Below are 16,929 nucleotides of genomic sequence, written 5' to 3'. Positions count from 1 at the left end.
ATTGGTTTTTGCTTCATGACAATGCCCCTGCACATCGGTCTTTGCTAGTATGTAATTATCTAGCAGAGAACAGTGTTACCACGCTAGAACATCGTACCTACTCGTCTGATCTGGCACCAGCCAATTTCATCCTATTCCTGCGGTCGAAAACTTTGTTGAAGGGAAAATGATTTGCAGATGCTAAAGTTGTCAAGGAAATGGTAAAGCAAACAATAAAAGAACTTTCAAATGATGATTTCCAAAACTGTTTTGAACAGCTGTACGAATGTTGGAGCAAGTGTGTTGTTGCAGGAGAGAGTATTTTGAGGGAAAATAGATCTGTAAATTTTTAACTTTGTTCAATAAATATATATAAACTAATTCCAATAACTTTTTGACTCTACATCATAATATAACAACTAAAATGAACTATATAACAAAAAGAGACCTTTCTATCACGCGTGATTGCACACATGTGGAGAATGACAAGATTATAAGAAGACGAATTTAAGGCGATGAATTCTTTCTATCAATATTTTGTAACACAAGTGAATTAAAACTGAATCCACTGATATTTCACTTCTGTTGTGCCAGGTGTTGATTATTGTAATAATCTGTATTATTTTATTAAACGTTTGTATTCAATTTAAAATTATTTGTCAATATTTGTCTTGTTCCTTGTCCAAGCTGTATCCTGACTAGTTCACCTGCCTTGTTGAAAGATCCTACAATTGTTTCCTGGCAAAAAAAGCAAACAAAAAAACCCAATTTTTTGTGGGGAATTATGGCACAAACAATCATTGATATCCTCTTTGTTTTTGAGATATTTTAGATCAAAGGTAAAATTAAAGCCATTCATACATACCATTTAGATACTAAAAAAAATATTTCTGTGAAGCCCCTGCTTTACAACAAAAATATACAGGATAAACTTTTAAAACCACCCAGAGAGAACTTTTCTCAAATAGATGTCAAAAGTTACACACCGTGAATTCTCTACTAACACGTCCAATTTCTCAAAAACTTCAGGAAGATTTTTAGGGGGGATCTTAAAGTTTCTCTTTTGAGTCGAAAATTCTTGCTGACCCTCGTCTCAAAAAAGTGTCTTGGGCAAAAGAATTGTTTACACATTAAAAAGTAGGCACTACTGACCTAGAAACACCATCAAGCTTATTTTTTGTATCTGAAACTGTTTACAAATAAGCAGGAGAGATTATTACCCAAAATCTTAAAAAAATACTAAGCTTTGGCAGGCTGATCATGGCTAAAGAAGATTACTGCTCTGACATGAATCCTAATGCAAGCTAAAATTTCAATACAATAGAGCAACGAGCTGACAGGTGAGTTTGAGAGGTAGAAAAAGAAAGACTAATCTAGATCCGAGAATTGTTTTAGATACCATGATTTAAAAGAAAAAATTGGAGATTATAAAAAGGTATAACTGCAATCTGCCCACTTTCATACGTTATGAGTACACATTTATTAATTTTTAAGTGTATTCATAAGACATCACACGTAAAAACTCTACACGATAAATCTGATTGTACCAAAAAAGAAAACTAGGATACTAACACTGACCTGCATTCTCCTGAAGATGATTGTAGACAAGATTTGTTGCCTCCTGCTCCGTCACAAAGTCCCAGAGACCATCACAGCCCACGATCAGGAAGTCTTCAGTCCCATCCAAGGTTATTTCCTCCACATCGGGCTTAGCACTTACGTACGGTTTGTACTCTACATCTCCTGTAACATACAAGAAGAATTTACAGGATCTTCCAAATTCCAGTAAGGATGGGGCATGGGGCTTATTTACAGTTTGTACTCTACATCTACTGTAACATAGTAGCCTACAAAATTTTACAGATCATCAGATATCTAATATGGATAGGGACAGAGTGCTCACATACAGTTAGAACCTACATCTCCTGTAACATGAAAAAACCATTTTCAGGATCTTCAGATCTCAAGTAGGAATACAAGCAGAGCACTCAAGTAGGATTTGTACAATCCATCTACTGTAACATAGCAGAAGAGTTTTCAGTATCTTCAGATCTACAATAAGGATGAGGGGGGTGCAGTGCTCAATTACTGTTTTCTACTCCTCATCTCCTGAAATATGGGAGACAGATTTAAGGGATCTTGAGATCTGCAGCAAGGATTAATATAATAAATATAATAAGATTATATATTATATGATTAAAATTTGGAAATCATTAAAATAACATGTTATATTTAGATGTTTGTTAAAATTATGTATTCAAGTTAATATTGATCCTAGTCACTTTTTGTTTATTTCCTGGAAATCCCACCACTATTTTTCATGATGTTGGATCATTCAGAAAACATGGCTTAAAATGAAACAATCGGTTATTTAATGAATTTAAACATCTTAAAAACTGTGGACTGAAAAGCACAGGGTAGTTGAAGGTTAACTGGTACATATATCTCATAAAAAACTGGTCTCTAAATTCATATTTAAACATACAAAGAAAAAATAAGGTTTTGGACCACACCATTTTTTTGTCTACTTTCAACCACTAAAAGTCCAAAATTTAAAAAACTGCATTTTTGTAATGAAACATATTTTTACTTGATAAAAGTTTTAATTGAATTTACCTAATTAATAGAGTAGTCTTCACAAAATAACTTTTAAAACAATTATAATTTCATATTAATAAATAAAAATAAATACAATTTTTAGTCAACAACGACTTTAAAAAAATATGGCTGAGAAAGGCAGTTATGCAATGACAGGGACTGGGATTCTAGCAAACACGGATGAAACAATCCTGCAATCTAAAGGGTTTAGCAAACAAATAAAAAATTAGGAATGGCTTCGTGGATCTGTATGAAAGCTCCAACTGACGGCTACAGCGAGTGGATATTGTACAATCATATCAACAGTCACAGGTCTGCAAGCACAATAGCCAATTGACAGAAAGATTAGAGTCTCATGTAACAGTAGATTTCGTCTGTCACCATTGTTCTGTCATTTATTACCCAGTAATGTCTTCACTGACTTGCCCACTTCTCACTTCTGTGCCATTGTATGCTGATCCGGGAAATCCATCCAGTACCTAACTGTCGTTTGTAGACAGATTATTGAATTAAACTCACCGCCTAATACCAGGAGGCAATGGGGCATGTAAACACTGCTATTTTATACTTTCTTTAAATGAAAAAAAATATTTATGAAATTTTTTTACTTTTTTCAGATTATACGGTTATCTATATCATTGAAGAATTCCTTGATCTTTTCCCACAGCTGTATTATGAACATATTTGGTATAAATTGAAAGCGCTGTGAATTTGAAGTACATCCAACTATAAGGCACTGCCCCACAGACTTCCAAATTACCAATGTTAATCTTTAAGAATATTTTTCTTTAATTTAAAACAGCTGATTTATTAAAACTACCAAAGGTAACAGCAAAATTATGGTTAATTTGTAATTGTCCTTTTAGTATCTAAAGCTGTTCTTCTGGTTTTTTAGTTAAATTTTGTTATATAATTCAGTTTAATGAACAAATTGATAAATGTCTGTACTGTTGTTTAAAAATTTGCGTTTTTATCAGTGGTGCTTATAAAAAGTGTTTCACTCTCTGCCTTCAGGGCCCCAAAACTTTGCTCTTCAAACTTACACTATATATTTTAAAATAGATATAGGATGTCTTCTGGTGAACATCACTGAAAATGTATGGTTGTTTGGAATGACACATAAAAATCACGTGTCTACCACATCCCTGTTATTCAACATGAAATTGTGTGCAAATCTTCAGGCAACTGCTAGATGTGATGCTGACTCTTCACATGAGATATTAATTGTGAAACTTTCCGATTAAAAAGATTAGTCATTTATCAAAATTTTTGCCCAATGGTATGCATCCGTTTGTAAGCATCAGGCCAGGATCAAATAAACGGACCAACACTGACCAAATGAAGACGAAAAAAGAGGCACAATTTTTGGTTAAATTGTTTTCATATGGTTGGCTTACGCTGATTTAAGTTTCATGTGAATATCTAACATTTCATATTAATTGTGTCATAGTTAAAAAAAATGATGTGGGTAAAATTTGTTGTTTAATGTTTTGAACCCTTTTAATAACATTTGATTTGAACCCCAACCAAAACTATCTTAACTGATTTCTTTCTTAAGTGAAATTCGTCTATTGACTTCAGGAATAAACTAGGTTTTGTACTAATACAATGTAAATTGGCTATCAGTTTTTAGAGTAATAAATCAGGTAAACCGTATGGGTGGCACATATTGCAATGCTTGAATCAAGATCAACGTGAAGGACGATGGTTATAGTGGGTGGCTCTCCACCAGAGCCAAAGGCTTCTGAGCACTCTGTTCCACTGAAAGTAGCATAGAATATCTCTTAGGTTTAGCTACATAGAGGTTCTTACCAGTTAGAACAAATAGTTTTGATTTTATCAGACGTATTTTCGATGTGATGTGGAGAACTAAAGTAGTGTTGGACAACGTTTTAGGATATGAAAAAGAAATGTTTTTCTAGAAAAGGATTTCTATATGTAATCCAAAACTGTTGACATAACAAGAAGTAGCTGGACAAATAAAAACCAGCTGATTAACATTGCTATTGCTTTTCACATTCATTGAACTTGTCAACAGAACGCTACAGTTTATGTTTGAATGGCAAATCTCTCATTAAGCTATTACGATTCTAAAAAAAATTCATAGAAAAAATACCAACAAAGACGAAAACCTACAAAATGATTACTTAGTAATGTTAGAAGTAAACAGTATTTGTTCATAGAAGACCAGCCCTGAGCTTACAAAATAGTCTCTGAACTCAATCAATCAATCAATCAATATTCTTTATTACATATTCTTGGAGAATAGTACATCGTCAGAATACAAAAACAAGTGCAAACGTAATTTGAGAGTCCATGTTGCCAGATGGGTTGATCCTCCAGGAACTCCCTTTCTTTGTAGTACGAGCGATTCAGCAGCCATTTTGTGAGAGCTGTCCTGAAGGTCTTGATAGGTCCTTCTTTAGGTGGTCTGGTAGGTGGTTGTAGAAGAGGGCCCCTTTGTTTGTTTGTTTGTTTGTTGTTTTTTTTTTTTGCAACAGGGTGAGGTGGTGTATCGGGAGGGCAAAGTCGGCAGCGTTCCTTGTGTTGTGTTCATGCAGGCCTTGATGTCTGGTCTTCTGACTGAGGACGGCATGTGTGACTACTTCTCGGATATAGAGGGATATTACTGTAAGGATTTTCAGCTCTCTGAATGCTTCCCTACAGCTGCCTTGGAATCCGAGGTTTGCAAGACATCTCACTGCTCTTTTCTGGTGAATGAGGACTCTTTGAAGGTTATTGTTAGATGATCCTCCCCATACTGCAATACCATACCTGAGGTGCGATTCAAACAATGCGTAGTATGCGGTTTTTGCTGTCTCATGGTTGCTTGCTTGTAGTATTCTTCTTATAACATAAGTGCCAGAGCAGAGCTTCTTGCAGAGCTAGTTGGTGTGCTGCTTCCAGGGGAGTTTTGAGTCCATTGTTATGCCAAGGTATTTAGTCTCAGTTAGTGTGTCAATTCTGTCAATAGGGATATTTATATTCTGTTTTTTTGTTCTAAAATTTAATTGGACTGTTTTGGTTTTGTTAAGGACCAATTGATTGTTTCCACAATATTCCTTGGCTTTGTTTATGGTTGTGTTCGCTTGAAGGAGCAGTGCCTCTGCTGACTTATTTGCCAATGTGATGACTGTGTCATCAGCATACATGATAGTCTGGCAATGGTCAACTAGTAGGAATGGTAGATCATTTGTCAGCAGGAGGAAGAGTACAGGACCAAGTACCGATCCCTGAGGAACGCCCCTTGCTATTTTGGCTGTCTCTGAGAGTATTATGTTCAGTACGTTATTATTAGTATAGCTTAGCTCAACGATTTGTTGTCTGTCATTGAGGTAGCTGTGGAACCATTACGCCTCCATTCCGCCAATACCCAGACCGTGTAGTTTCTTAAGTAGGCGGCTGTGACTAAGGCAGTCAAATGCCCTACTAAAGTCAAGAAAGAAGCTGGTGACTAGGCATCCGTCTTTGAGTTGGTCAATTACGTGTTCTGTAAGTTGGATCAGTGCCGTTGTGGTTGACTTTCCTTTTCAGAAGCTGTGCTGGTGGGAAGTAAGAAGGTAATGTTGCTCTAGGTGGGATAGGAGTCTGTTGAGGACAATTTGTTCAAAAACTTTTAGAGAAATTAGTCTGAAACTACTTGTGTCTGTTGTTGGGCCTTTTTTATGTTTTGGGTAGACTTTAGAAAGCTTGAGCAGTGATGGTAAAATTCCTTGGCTTAGTGATTTGTTAATTATATTTTCCAATGGCTTACTCAGTTCTTTTTTACAGAATTTGACAAGTTTAGCTGATATTTCATCAAAGCCTGATGATGTTTTTGGTTTCAACGTATCTATTGCCTTTTCTATCTCTTCTTGTGTAGCATGTTCAAAGTGAAACTTAGCATTTGCAGTTGAGAGGAGTATTTCCTAGTCGCATGTGTCTGGGTTAATGCCGTTGTCTTGAAGGGTTTTTTTCAGCAATATTAACAAAGAAGTTATTGAAGTGATTTGCTATTTTTGTAGGATCTTCCATAGTTCCATTGTTTGTCACAAGCTGCCAAACATTGGTGATCAGTTTCATGTTTTGATCTTCTCTCTTTGTTTATGACTTGCCAGAGTGCTTTTGACTTATTGTCAGCTCTGCTTATGAAGTAAGATGTTTTCTCATTCCTTAGGCTTTTTAGCTTTAGGTCGTAGTCCTTCTTTCTAGCTCGTGTTTCAGCTTTTTCTTCTGGTCGACCTCAGCAGAGTTCTTTTTCCTGTACATCTAGAACTGTACGTCTAGTTTACTGAGTCCTCAATGCCCATTGATATGAAGGAGCAAGAGTAAAAGTTTGTATTTAACGGCAAGGAAGAGCTTTGAAAACTAAGCAACAGATAAAGGAATGAGTATGCAGATGAAATTATTTGGTAAGCTGTGACAAATGCCACTATAGATTTAAATTTGGCGCGTAATCATCAGTAGCTGAGAACACGATAGCCAGCTGCACCGACCTTTAGGTCATATCTTTAACAATGGGAGTCTCCTACTATCTGATATTCTCCTGGATTGGTTCTGGTAGGATTATTGCTGCCTAGGATAGCAAGTGGAGAGCGGAGGTTGTGTTGGAGTTGTGCGGCTATCATGTGGAATAGGCCATGTAGAAGTGTATGTAGATCGTCAGGCTCAAGTTTTTTAGTTAAGGAACTTTCAGAACCATATCTAAATTATTAGTTTACTATTTCCTCATCAAAGCTGGTTAGATTTAAATCAGGAAAATCTAGTGGTAGATCCACGGGAGATAATTAGTCCTCTGGAAAGGTGCCCTCTTCTGGTCGTGACGACACAAGGTTGCAAAGTTTACTTGGATACTGAATCCCCAAAAGTCGGAGTAAAGAGATGAGTAGAACCATCAAAAATGGATAGAGAGACAATACTGCAAGACAAACGAGTTCCTCACTCAGTTCCCGTTGGATTACATCTATTGGATGGTAACAGCATCTAGGTGAGCAGTTTTTATCAGGCAGAAGTCACAGCCTTTAAAGAATGTGTTTGAGAATCTTTGTTTGCAGCATAGGAGTTAGACGATTATTATTTACAGATATCCAGGCAGCACTGAAGGCGTTATACTGTTGTGTCTTCAATTCCAAACAAACTTGTCTGGGATTGCTATCAAATTGTTTCTTTCCTTGACAGGATCAACAAAGTGACTGTGTGTTGAGTTCCTGGTCATGAGGGGATCTCACACATGGCAATTCAGTATTGTCACAGCAGCGATCTGGTTGTGAATGAAAAGAAAACCAAGCAACTGATTTTATGACGACAAAGAGACACCACAGTAAGAATACCTGGTCTGGAGGAGGTTGAAACAGTTAAATACCTTGGTGTAACAGTTGATGATGGTCTTACATGGACACCCCACATTGATTCTCTGTGTCATCATCTCAGCTCAGTACTTTATGTAATATGGAGACTGAAGAACATAAGCAACAACATACATGAACAACATACAATATAAGACTTTTATAGTTGCATCGTCACTGGCATGTCACTCTATTTAAACCTATAAGCATGAATTTGGCTTTTTGGAGAGTGTATCAATGTGATGTTTCCATGAATTGCTATCATATTTTGCTCTATCAAAACATTGCAAGAATTTCTCCTTTGGCTCCTTCTAAAACCTGTTTGTTTGTTTTTTTTTTTTCAGTGTTGACTGCTAAATCTGCTTCAAGACAATATTGATAAGCTATATAGTGCTGATAAGCTATATAAGCCATAGTGTAGAAGTTGATAGCCATATTGTAAAGTGATGATTGGACACCAAAAGTGTTCTGTCCTTGGCATACATCATGGAAGCACAGTGTGTGCCTAAGTATTGCGGTATATCATATTTCATGAGAATGAACAGGTCTGGTCGTAGCACCACGCCTTGAGGACTACCTCTCTTAACAGATGTAGGCTGTGATCTTATTGTTTGTGAGAAACCTTTTGTGCATGTTTTGAATCTCAACTCTCTGGTTTCTTCCTGTTAGGTAGCTATTAAACCATTTTTAGCATTTCTCACATTACACCTCTTGGGAGTGTATTGTATAGGTGAAAATTTTACTTAAATGCCACTGAAAAACTGCTGTTAGTAAGATATATACCAATATTGAACCAAATTTACTCAAAAAAGTTTTTATGATTTTTATTTATTAATAACAACTCAATAGTAGTTTAGTAAGACATGGTAATTTTGATATATAATAAATACATAATTTTATCGTAAGTAAAACTGAGTAACTTGGTTTTTTATCAAACATTAACAATCACCCCATTTCTAGGTCAGGCACTTTTGTTGTAAGCTGTTCAGAAATGAACAACTTACACTTACAATGACCTACGTTAAAAATGTCCACATATTGAAAATTTTCAGGATGAGCCAAAAGGTCAGAAAGGATCACCTCTAGACTAGTTCTGTAGTGTATGCAAGGCTTTCAAACACTCATCATAGAGTATGTGGTAGGAGTGGTTTGGTTTCTCAATCCTAGAGCCTGGAAGCTTGGTATATACCAAGAGGAATCCTCTTAGTCCAAAGAATAACTCGATTTTGGAGTCCAAAGGTCTAAAGGCAGTAAAATTGCATATAACTCTCAAAGAAACGTTGTGAAGGTAATAAACAATGTTCTTTGTACACATATTCATTGAGAACAGTGTTACCATCATAGTTACAAGTACATGTCAAGATACAAAGTCATTTGTCAAAAGCTCCTTAAGTGAATTCTTCTATGGAATGGAAGGGAGAATCAATGATTCATTTCAACTTTTTGTTGTTGTATAAGGACTTGCTGAATGTTAGCATCAGAGGTTTCACCCCATACCTCACGTAGCATTCACTCTGTGTGGTATGCAATTATTGTTGTTTCCTCAGTTGAAGCTTTGATGATTTGAATTGCATAGAGACTGGAGCTCAGCTTCTTACACAGCTTATCCATGTGAGGTGTCCAGGAAAGTTTCTTGTCAAGTGTAATACCTAAAAACTTTACTTCGTCATATATCACAACCCGTAGTACATGTCTGTCATTGTTGTGACAGTATTGGTATGCCATATTGAAAGATATGTAAGATGTGATAACAGGATTGAAGTTAGACTAAATACCAGGGTTGACAATTAATTTGCCAATACATTATATTATGCACAGTAATCCAGTATTCTTCTGAGAACCATCCTTTCACAAATTTTAGAAAATGTGGATATGAGAGAGATAGGTCTGTAATTGCTAGCTTAAAAGCTTATATTTTTGTGTTTTGGATACTTTTTTGCTCATTTCGAAGCCGAATCTTTGAAAGACTTATAAGTATATGACCACAAGGGCTAATGCAAGTTCTTCAGAGCAAATATTGTAGGATTTTCAATGACACCTCATCCAATATTGAGGAGTTTTTTGGTTTCAGATTACTAATGATGGTTTTGACTTCATTTTCATCAGTTTCTCTGAGGTATGTTAGTTACTGTGCTATTGAGTGTATGGTGGTAGAGCAATTTTAATCTTTTGTTGAGCTATCATTTATTTTTCCATCAACTTCAAGCTTTATTTTTTAAACTAAAGTTTCTTTTCTTCACCAAGTTGTGTTCATAACATACCACATAGTTTTGGATTTACTGTCAACATGGGTGATATTGTGTGAAACTGCTATTTTTCTCAGGAGTTTAAAACATACAGGGTGCCGTAAAAAGAAAGCATGTATTTAAACATGCTATAAGTAAGTTCGTTTCAATCACACACATACTTAATTAACACCAAAACTATTAGCAAACAACCCAATTTGAGAATTGGGCATTAAGAATTCCAAAGGATTTAATTATTTTTGTAAATAACATCAGATAGATGTTGTCCTTCTTCGTTAGTTTTCATTAAAAGACTCCTCAAAGTTTTCTATAGCTTTTGTCAAAAATGTCCTGTGATACACCAGCAATTTCCTCATGTATTGCAGCCTCCAAATCTTCGAGTAAATGAGGTGTATGACAATAACCTTTAAAATTCAAGTGACCCCAAAAGAAGTCGTACGGCAAGAGACCAGGTGAGTGTGCAGGCCAATGGAGATCGATCAAACGTGAAATCGCATGATCAGGAAGTTATCTCTAATAACTCTATAACTTCCATAGATGCATTACTCGTGTGGGTTGTAGCTCCATTCTGTTAAAACAATATTTATGCCATACTGATCTCCAGAGTAGCAGGTTGTGTCTGAAAAAATGTGCAGCATTTTCATATAACATAGAGAATTGACTGTGACAGTTGCTCCAACGTCTTCAAAATTAAGTCCAATGATACCAATTTTCGATACTCCTCACTACATCGTAACTTTAAGACTGCAGAGGTTTTTGATGCATTTCTTATGGGTTGTTAGCTGCTCAATAGCGACAATTCTACCTGTATACAGATCCATTCAATGGAATGAGTTTTATCGCATATCATTAAACAGCATTGTCATTTGCAAAATTATCAAGCATTTTCACACAAAAAATTCTTTAATGATCAAAATCAATGTTGCATGGTCCACTGCACCAACACTACTAAAACTGGACACTCTAACCTACAAAATAGCATCACTCAGTAGTCATTGAAAGCTTCCCTCCACTGATACTACACTACTCAAATCCATGTGTTCTTTTTTGTGCTGCCCTGTAGATCATAGTTATTCTTGCATCTTATTGAAGTTTCTTTATTGTTTACAGATACTGTCATCTCTTTTAATCTGTTAGTCTCAGTGTCAATGATTTCTAATATTCCTCTGTGGGCTACATCAAAGGCGAGTTTTACTATAAAGCTCAGTCTTATGTAAGCTACATCAACATCTTCAATTTGTATGATGTTTAACTAATTTTCTTCACCAAGTAGAGTATTTGAGCTCTTGTAGATTTTTCCTTCTGAGATAGTGGCCAATTCTGGATGGATTACTCAGAATTTCTGAGAAGCTGACACTACAACTCTGGGCAGTATGATCTAAGAGGCCAGCAAGGATAACTTCTGGAATGAGTTTCTCAATATTTACATTAGTGCATATACAGTCTATGGAGGATTTGGTTAAGAGAGGTGATTCTATTCTAGTTACTGGAAGTTGCAGTCTTGATATTATGAGAAGCCAAAGTCTCATCTTCCAGAATACTCTTTCTGTCAGGATGTTAGAATGTCAGAATTTACGCCCCACAAGAAGGTGATTTTACTATTGGATGGTTTTCTAATATTTGCTGGTGATTATGTCCGATAGAATATCTAATACAGCATTAATGTAATTGTCAGGTGGCCTATAGATCCCCAGAATGTGTAAGACTGCCTTTTTATATATAATTTTGACTAGAACTTCTTCAAGTGTTCCAACAGAAATGTGCTGTGAGACAATAACCCATAATTACAACTGTATTCTTTAATTGATTTTTTTGAGACCACGTTCTGTGAGAATTAGTATATTCCGTTAACTTCACATAAAATAGCCATGGTGGGAAGGGCCTACTTGGTTTAACTTGTTCAACTGTGTTGAACTCTGTTTCTTTTGTTTGAAACTTCTTGAGTGTAATGGTGCAGAATGATAATGATAGATTAGTGGTTATATGGATATTCTGCACTGCTTTTTGTTCTAGAATACTTTTGCTTTACATTGTTTCTTTTTCTTTCTACTCCATTCTCAAAGAGGATTCAGATGTTTTTTGTATGGATTGTAGCTGCTGGTTATATCTCCACTTTGTTTTTTAGTAGAGATTTGTGTGAGTTGGTTAACTTTGCCTCTATCTTCAATAAATCTTTCATTTTCTTAAATTTTCCTTACAAACCGAATTTCTAAATATAAAAAATGTGAGGTTTCTATTCAGTTTATGTTGAAATTCTATTTGAGTTTCAATATTTTGCATTTTATCCTTGATACCTTGTGATTCTAGTTGAGCATTTTTTATTGAAGCTTTTCCATTGACAAAAGATATTTTTCTTCACCGCTTTCCAATTCTTCACAAAACATAAAAAAATTACCAGTTAAGGACGTTTCACCTGCTAGGTGGAAGATTACAGCACTGCTAAAATTTGAAACTCAAAGTAGCCAAATTGAGCGACAACTGAGGTTAGGTTTAAAAAAAGTAAAAATCTTATACAGCCAGTAATTGATGTAGTGTGAAGTTTAAAGCCTTGTGGCACTTGGAAAAAATTAATTATTATTTAGAAAGGATAGAGAAAAAGAAAATGCATAAACAACTATATCCATTATGGAGTAAGCTTTGGAGAAAACATGAAATACCACAGACATTGGTGTATCTATGATGGCTCTTGGGGAATGAAACTAATTGAAGAGCACATCACACTGGGTAGAATATGAATACATATGTATTAATTAGATAGGCCTAATTCAAGGTAAAACATTTACCTGCTGCATTTCAGAAAAGTTGGACTTATATATTTACAACAAATATTTCCATTCATTTTTAGGGCTCTTGGAGAGGTTCTATCCCCCTAATCCCCCCTTTTGTTACGCTACTGACTGATTATAATGTACGTAATGATATAACATTCCCAGGATTAAGAGCCAGCTATAGTAAAATTATATTGTTTTCTCAATAAGAACAATGTTATACCTCATGCTGTTTTAAGCCCTTATTTTTAGTTCACAATTCACAGTTCAAAAATCTTTATTTTTACAATACATTGTAGCAAATACATATTGTCAAGTGCAGTATGCACGTAGTTGATTGTTGTTGGATGCGTAGTTGTATACGCATCCAAACAGTTTTTAGTTTTTTTTAATGTTTTTATGGGTTATTCAGAAAAAAAAATCTAAAAAATGTGATGTACTTCACAGTTTAAATATTCAAAAAGTATATAATTTACAAAAAAACCTAAAAATCATACGGATGCATATTAATTATATCTTTAACAAGACATCTCCCATAGCAATATGATCAATAATAAGGCCATAAAACTGCACTAGGTTTAACATTGCTCTTATGGGAAAAAAGCACAAGGTATTTTACTACAACTGCCTATTAAGGTGACCGTACAACCAAGTCAGACAGAATTTTAGTGCAGTGAGAGAGATTCACTGTTTCTCTTGCTACCTGTTCTCTAAGTTGTCCCTAGTTGGCGCAATGCTTACCTATAGCTCTCGAGACTGCCAGTTGCCCGTTGACACGCCAAGCTCCCCAGTAGAGAATTGTGCCACCCAGCTTTTCTATCCGATCTCTCTCATCCTGTCAACAAAAACATGCCATTTTAACGCATAACTCTTTGAAACCCATACTTTTCAGATTCAGATTCTTTATTGGCTATTAAGTAACACAAATTACAATAAGCTTCGTCAAGTTAATACAGCTAAGTCATAATGTTACAACCATAAATTGTATATTAAAAAATTACAACAACATTCAAATTCTTAGATCATTAAAATCACAGTTAAAATATTCTTCAGTGGTATAAAAGCATTTTCTTCTTAACCAACTACATATCACACTTTTGTATTTATTACAAGGTAATTGCCTTACTGCTAATGGTAACTTGTTAAACAATATGTAATGTTGAAATTTAAAAACTTTTCTGAGTCTTGGCCAACCTAAACATTTGGGGTCACTAAATTAAGGCATTGTCTGGTCTCATAATTATGATAAAAACTGTGGTTATTAAACATACCAAAATGTTCTTTAACATGCAACAGATTACTGTATATATACATGCAACTCAATGTCATGATGTTGAGATCAGGAAAAAGTTGCTCTACAAGAGTCAGAAGCTGATAAACCAGTGATAGCTCTTATTGCATTTTTTTGCCAAAACAAAAAGCTTTTTTTGGCTGCACTTGAGTTACCCCAGAGTCTTACACCATAGTTGAGTTGCGAATGAAACAGACCAAAGTAGACCATTAACAAAGTTTCCAAGCTGACACATGATCTTAACTTTCTTAAGAGACAAGTTACTCTAGATAGTTTTTTTGCAAAGATAGTTAACATGTGCATCCCAGCTCAGTTTAGTGTCAAGATAAATTTACCCAACAGCTTGACAGGATAAAAATAAGGATCATACAAAAATGTCTATATTATGTTTTAGTGAGAATAGTATATGTTCAGTCTTAGTTTCATTAATCATTAGGTTATTTACAAAGAACCAGATTTTGGCTTGTTCTAGAGAATCTGTAAGCTGGGTTTTAACATTAATAGGATCGGTATTATAACATAACAAGGTTGTATCATCTGCATATAACATTGAAAAACATGGTACATTTATACTAAAATCATTAATAAATACTAAAAATAAAAAGGGTCCCAAAAACAGAGACTTGCGGTACCCCTGAAACTACACTTAAGAATTCTGAGGAACGGTTTTAACATAAACCTTTTGTTCTCTGTCTTTTAGTTAACTTTCAATTAATTGTAATTCCAAATTCCTTATTCATAAAATTCAAGCTTTTTTACATAAAATATAGAGTGATTAACAGTGTGTCAAAAGCCTTGCTTAAATCGATCAGTGTAGTTCCAGCCACCAGCTTATTTTCAAAAACAATTTAATACAACCTCAATAATTGCTTCAACACCCATTACAGTGGAGTGATTTGGTCTAAAGCCAAATTGATAAGGATAGATCAAATTGTTTGATGTAAAATACTGAAAAAGTTGCCTTATTAAACAGGATTCTATTATTTTTACTAATTATCGGGGACTATTGTAATAGGACGGTAGTTCTCTGGTAAATTCTTGTCTCCTTTCTTAAATATAGGGGTAACCTTAGAAAATTTTAAACAGCTAGGAAAACTGACCCTCAACTAACATACAATTAATTATATAAGTAAGAGGTACAATTATTACATCTATAATATTTTTTAAAACAAAGTTGGACATTCCATATAAGTCTTCACTACGTGAAGAGCTCATTTTGGAAAGAACAGAAATTACAGTATCACAGTCAATTATATTCCATTTGAAATCATGTTCAATAACATTAACAGGGCGAGGATAGTTCTCTAAGAGATCAAAAAATGATATGTTGCTGGCATCGTCATAACAATTGAATTTACACTATTACAACTAGGGTTGACAAAAAAACTTATTGAAGACATCAGGTGTTACAGGTACAATATTATTACTAGGCCCCCATTCAGATTACCAGATTCATTTTTTACAACTCTCCATGCTGTTTTACATTTATTCTTTGGCATTTGTAATCATATTGTCATTAGCAATCTTTTTTCACCTTATTAATTTCTAGATTGTAATGTTTTTGAAGTTATTAAAAATAATCCTTGTCTCTAGCATCTAAGCTTAGTTTCCATCTGTCATATTAATACTAAAAAAGATAAGCTCTCATATCCTTAAGTTGAGGAGTATACCAGGTTTTTAAGTTTACCTTTAGGTTTTGCCAAGTACAGTGATAAAAGGACAACAAATATTAAAATATTAACTTAATACATCAACAAAACAATGAAAACATAACATCAATACCTATATTATTACATAGACCTAAATTAAACCAGTCAACATTACTAAGGCAAGTTTTTAGTTCCCAAAGGTTACTTTGATTAAGATTTCGCTTCTGATGTACTTCATGTAGGCCTACAACATTAAACTTACTGGTATCTTTTTTTTGAGACTAAAAAAACTAACCCACACACCAGCATGATCAGAAATTACATTCTGTTCTAACAATGTACTGCTAAAAGATGTTTTTATCAAGATTACAATAAATGTTGTCCAGGCAAGCCATACCCCTAGTTGGTTTTTTCATTAGTGCAATACAAGTTTACAGATCTAAGTACATTTAAAAAGTTGTTTACATTGGTCTTATGTAACCTAAATGTAAAATATTTACATTGAGGTCTCCTACTAGGCTAAAGTATCTGTGGGGCTTGGCCATTAAATAAAATAAAATATTTTCAAGGCAATCTATAAAATTATAAAAATCAGAATCAGGAGTTCTATATATACATAAAACAATAAAACTAAATTCTATGAGTCTAACGGCAGAAGCTTCACATAAAAAAGTCTACACAAAAATCACTTACATCCACAGTTTCATATTGGATGCCATCCCCTCACAAGAATTGATGAGCCTCCATGAGTCTTCAGTGGTTTTCTGCAGTAGCTGGATCCAATGGTAAAGTCCTTAGGTACATACATAGGCACCTCGTCTTCAGTCAGCCAATGCTCGTTGAGACACAGAATATCAGTCGGGTTTAATGCTCCAAAAGTACTTTTAGTTGACCAAGTTTACTTCACAACGATTGAATGTTCAGACAGAAAAATATAAAGTTTAGTTTGCCTTGAGTCTCTCGGATTTAGGCCATCTTTTGACATTGCTATTGACCTAGCTAGGGATTTCGCCGTTTGCAGTTGTCTGTGATGTAAAAAAAGGGTTTTTTCGCTCTTTGGGCCAGTAATGTTGT

General features: G+C 34.7%; 1 protein-coding gene across 2 annotated transcripts in view; it reads right to left on the bottom strand.

The window, feature by feature from the left end:
* LOC124367622 (proteoglycan 4-like) overlaps positions 1-16,929 on the bottom strand; it is a 397,427-nt gene that overhangs the window by 294,582 nt on the left and 85,916 nt on the right. For both annotated transcript variants that reach the window (XM_046824589.1, XM_046824590.1), the window contains exons 6-7: positions 13,657-13,750; positions 1,558-1,722 (exon numbers count right to left, since the gene is read on the bottom strand). In XM_046824589.1, the coding sequence (XP_046680545.1) occupies positions 1,558-1,722; positions 13,657-13,750 (259 nt within the window). The remainder of the gene's footprint in view (positions 1-1,557; positions 1,723-13,656; positions 13,751-16,929) is intronic.

This window comes from Homalodisca vitripennis, chromosome 8 (assembly GCF_021130785.1).
Source record: "Homalodisca vitripennis isolate AUS2020 chromosome 8, UT_GWSS_2.1, whole genome shotgun sequence".
Taxonomy (NCBI): domain Eukaryota; kingdom Metazoa; phylum Arthropoda; class Insecta; order Hemiptera; family Cicadellidae; genus Homalodisca; species Homalodisca vitripennis.
This window is presented reverse-complemented; position numbering and strand designations above follow the sequence as displayed.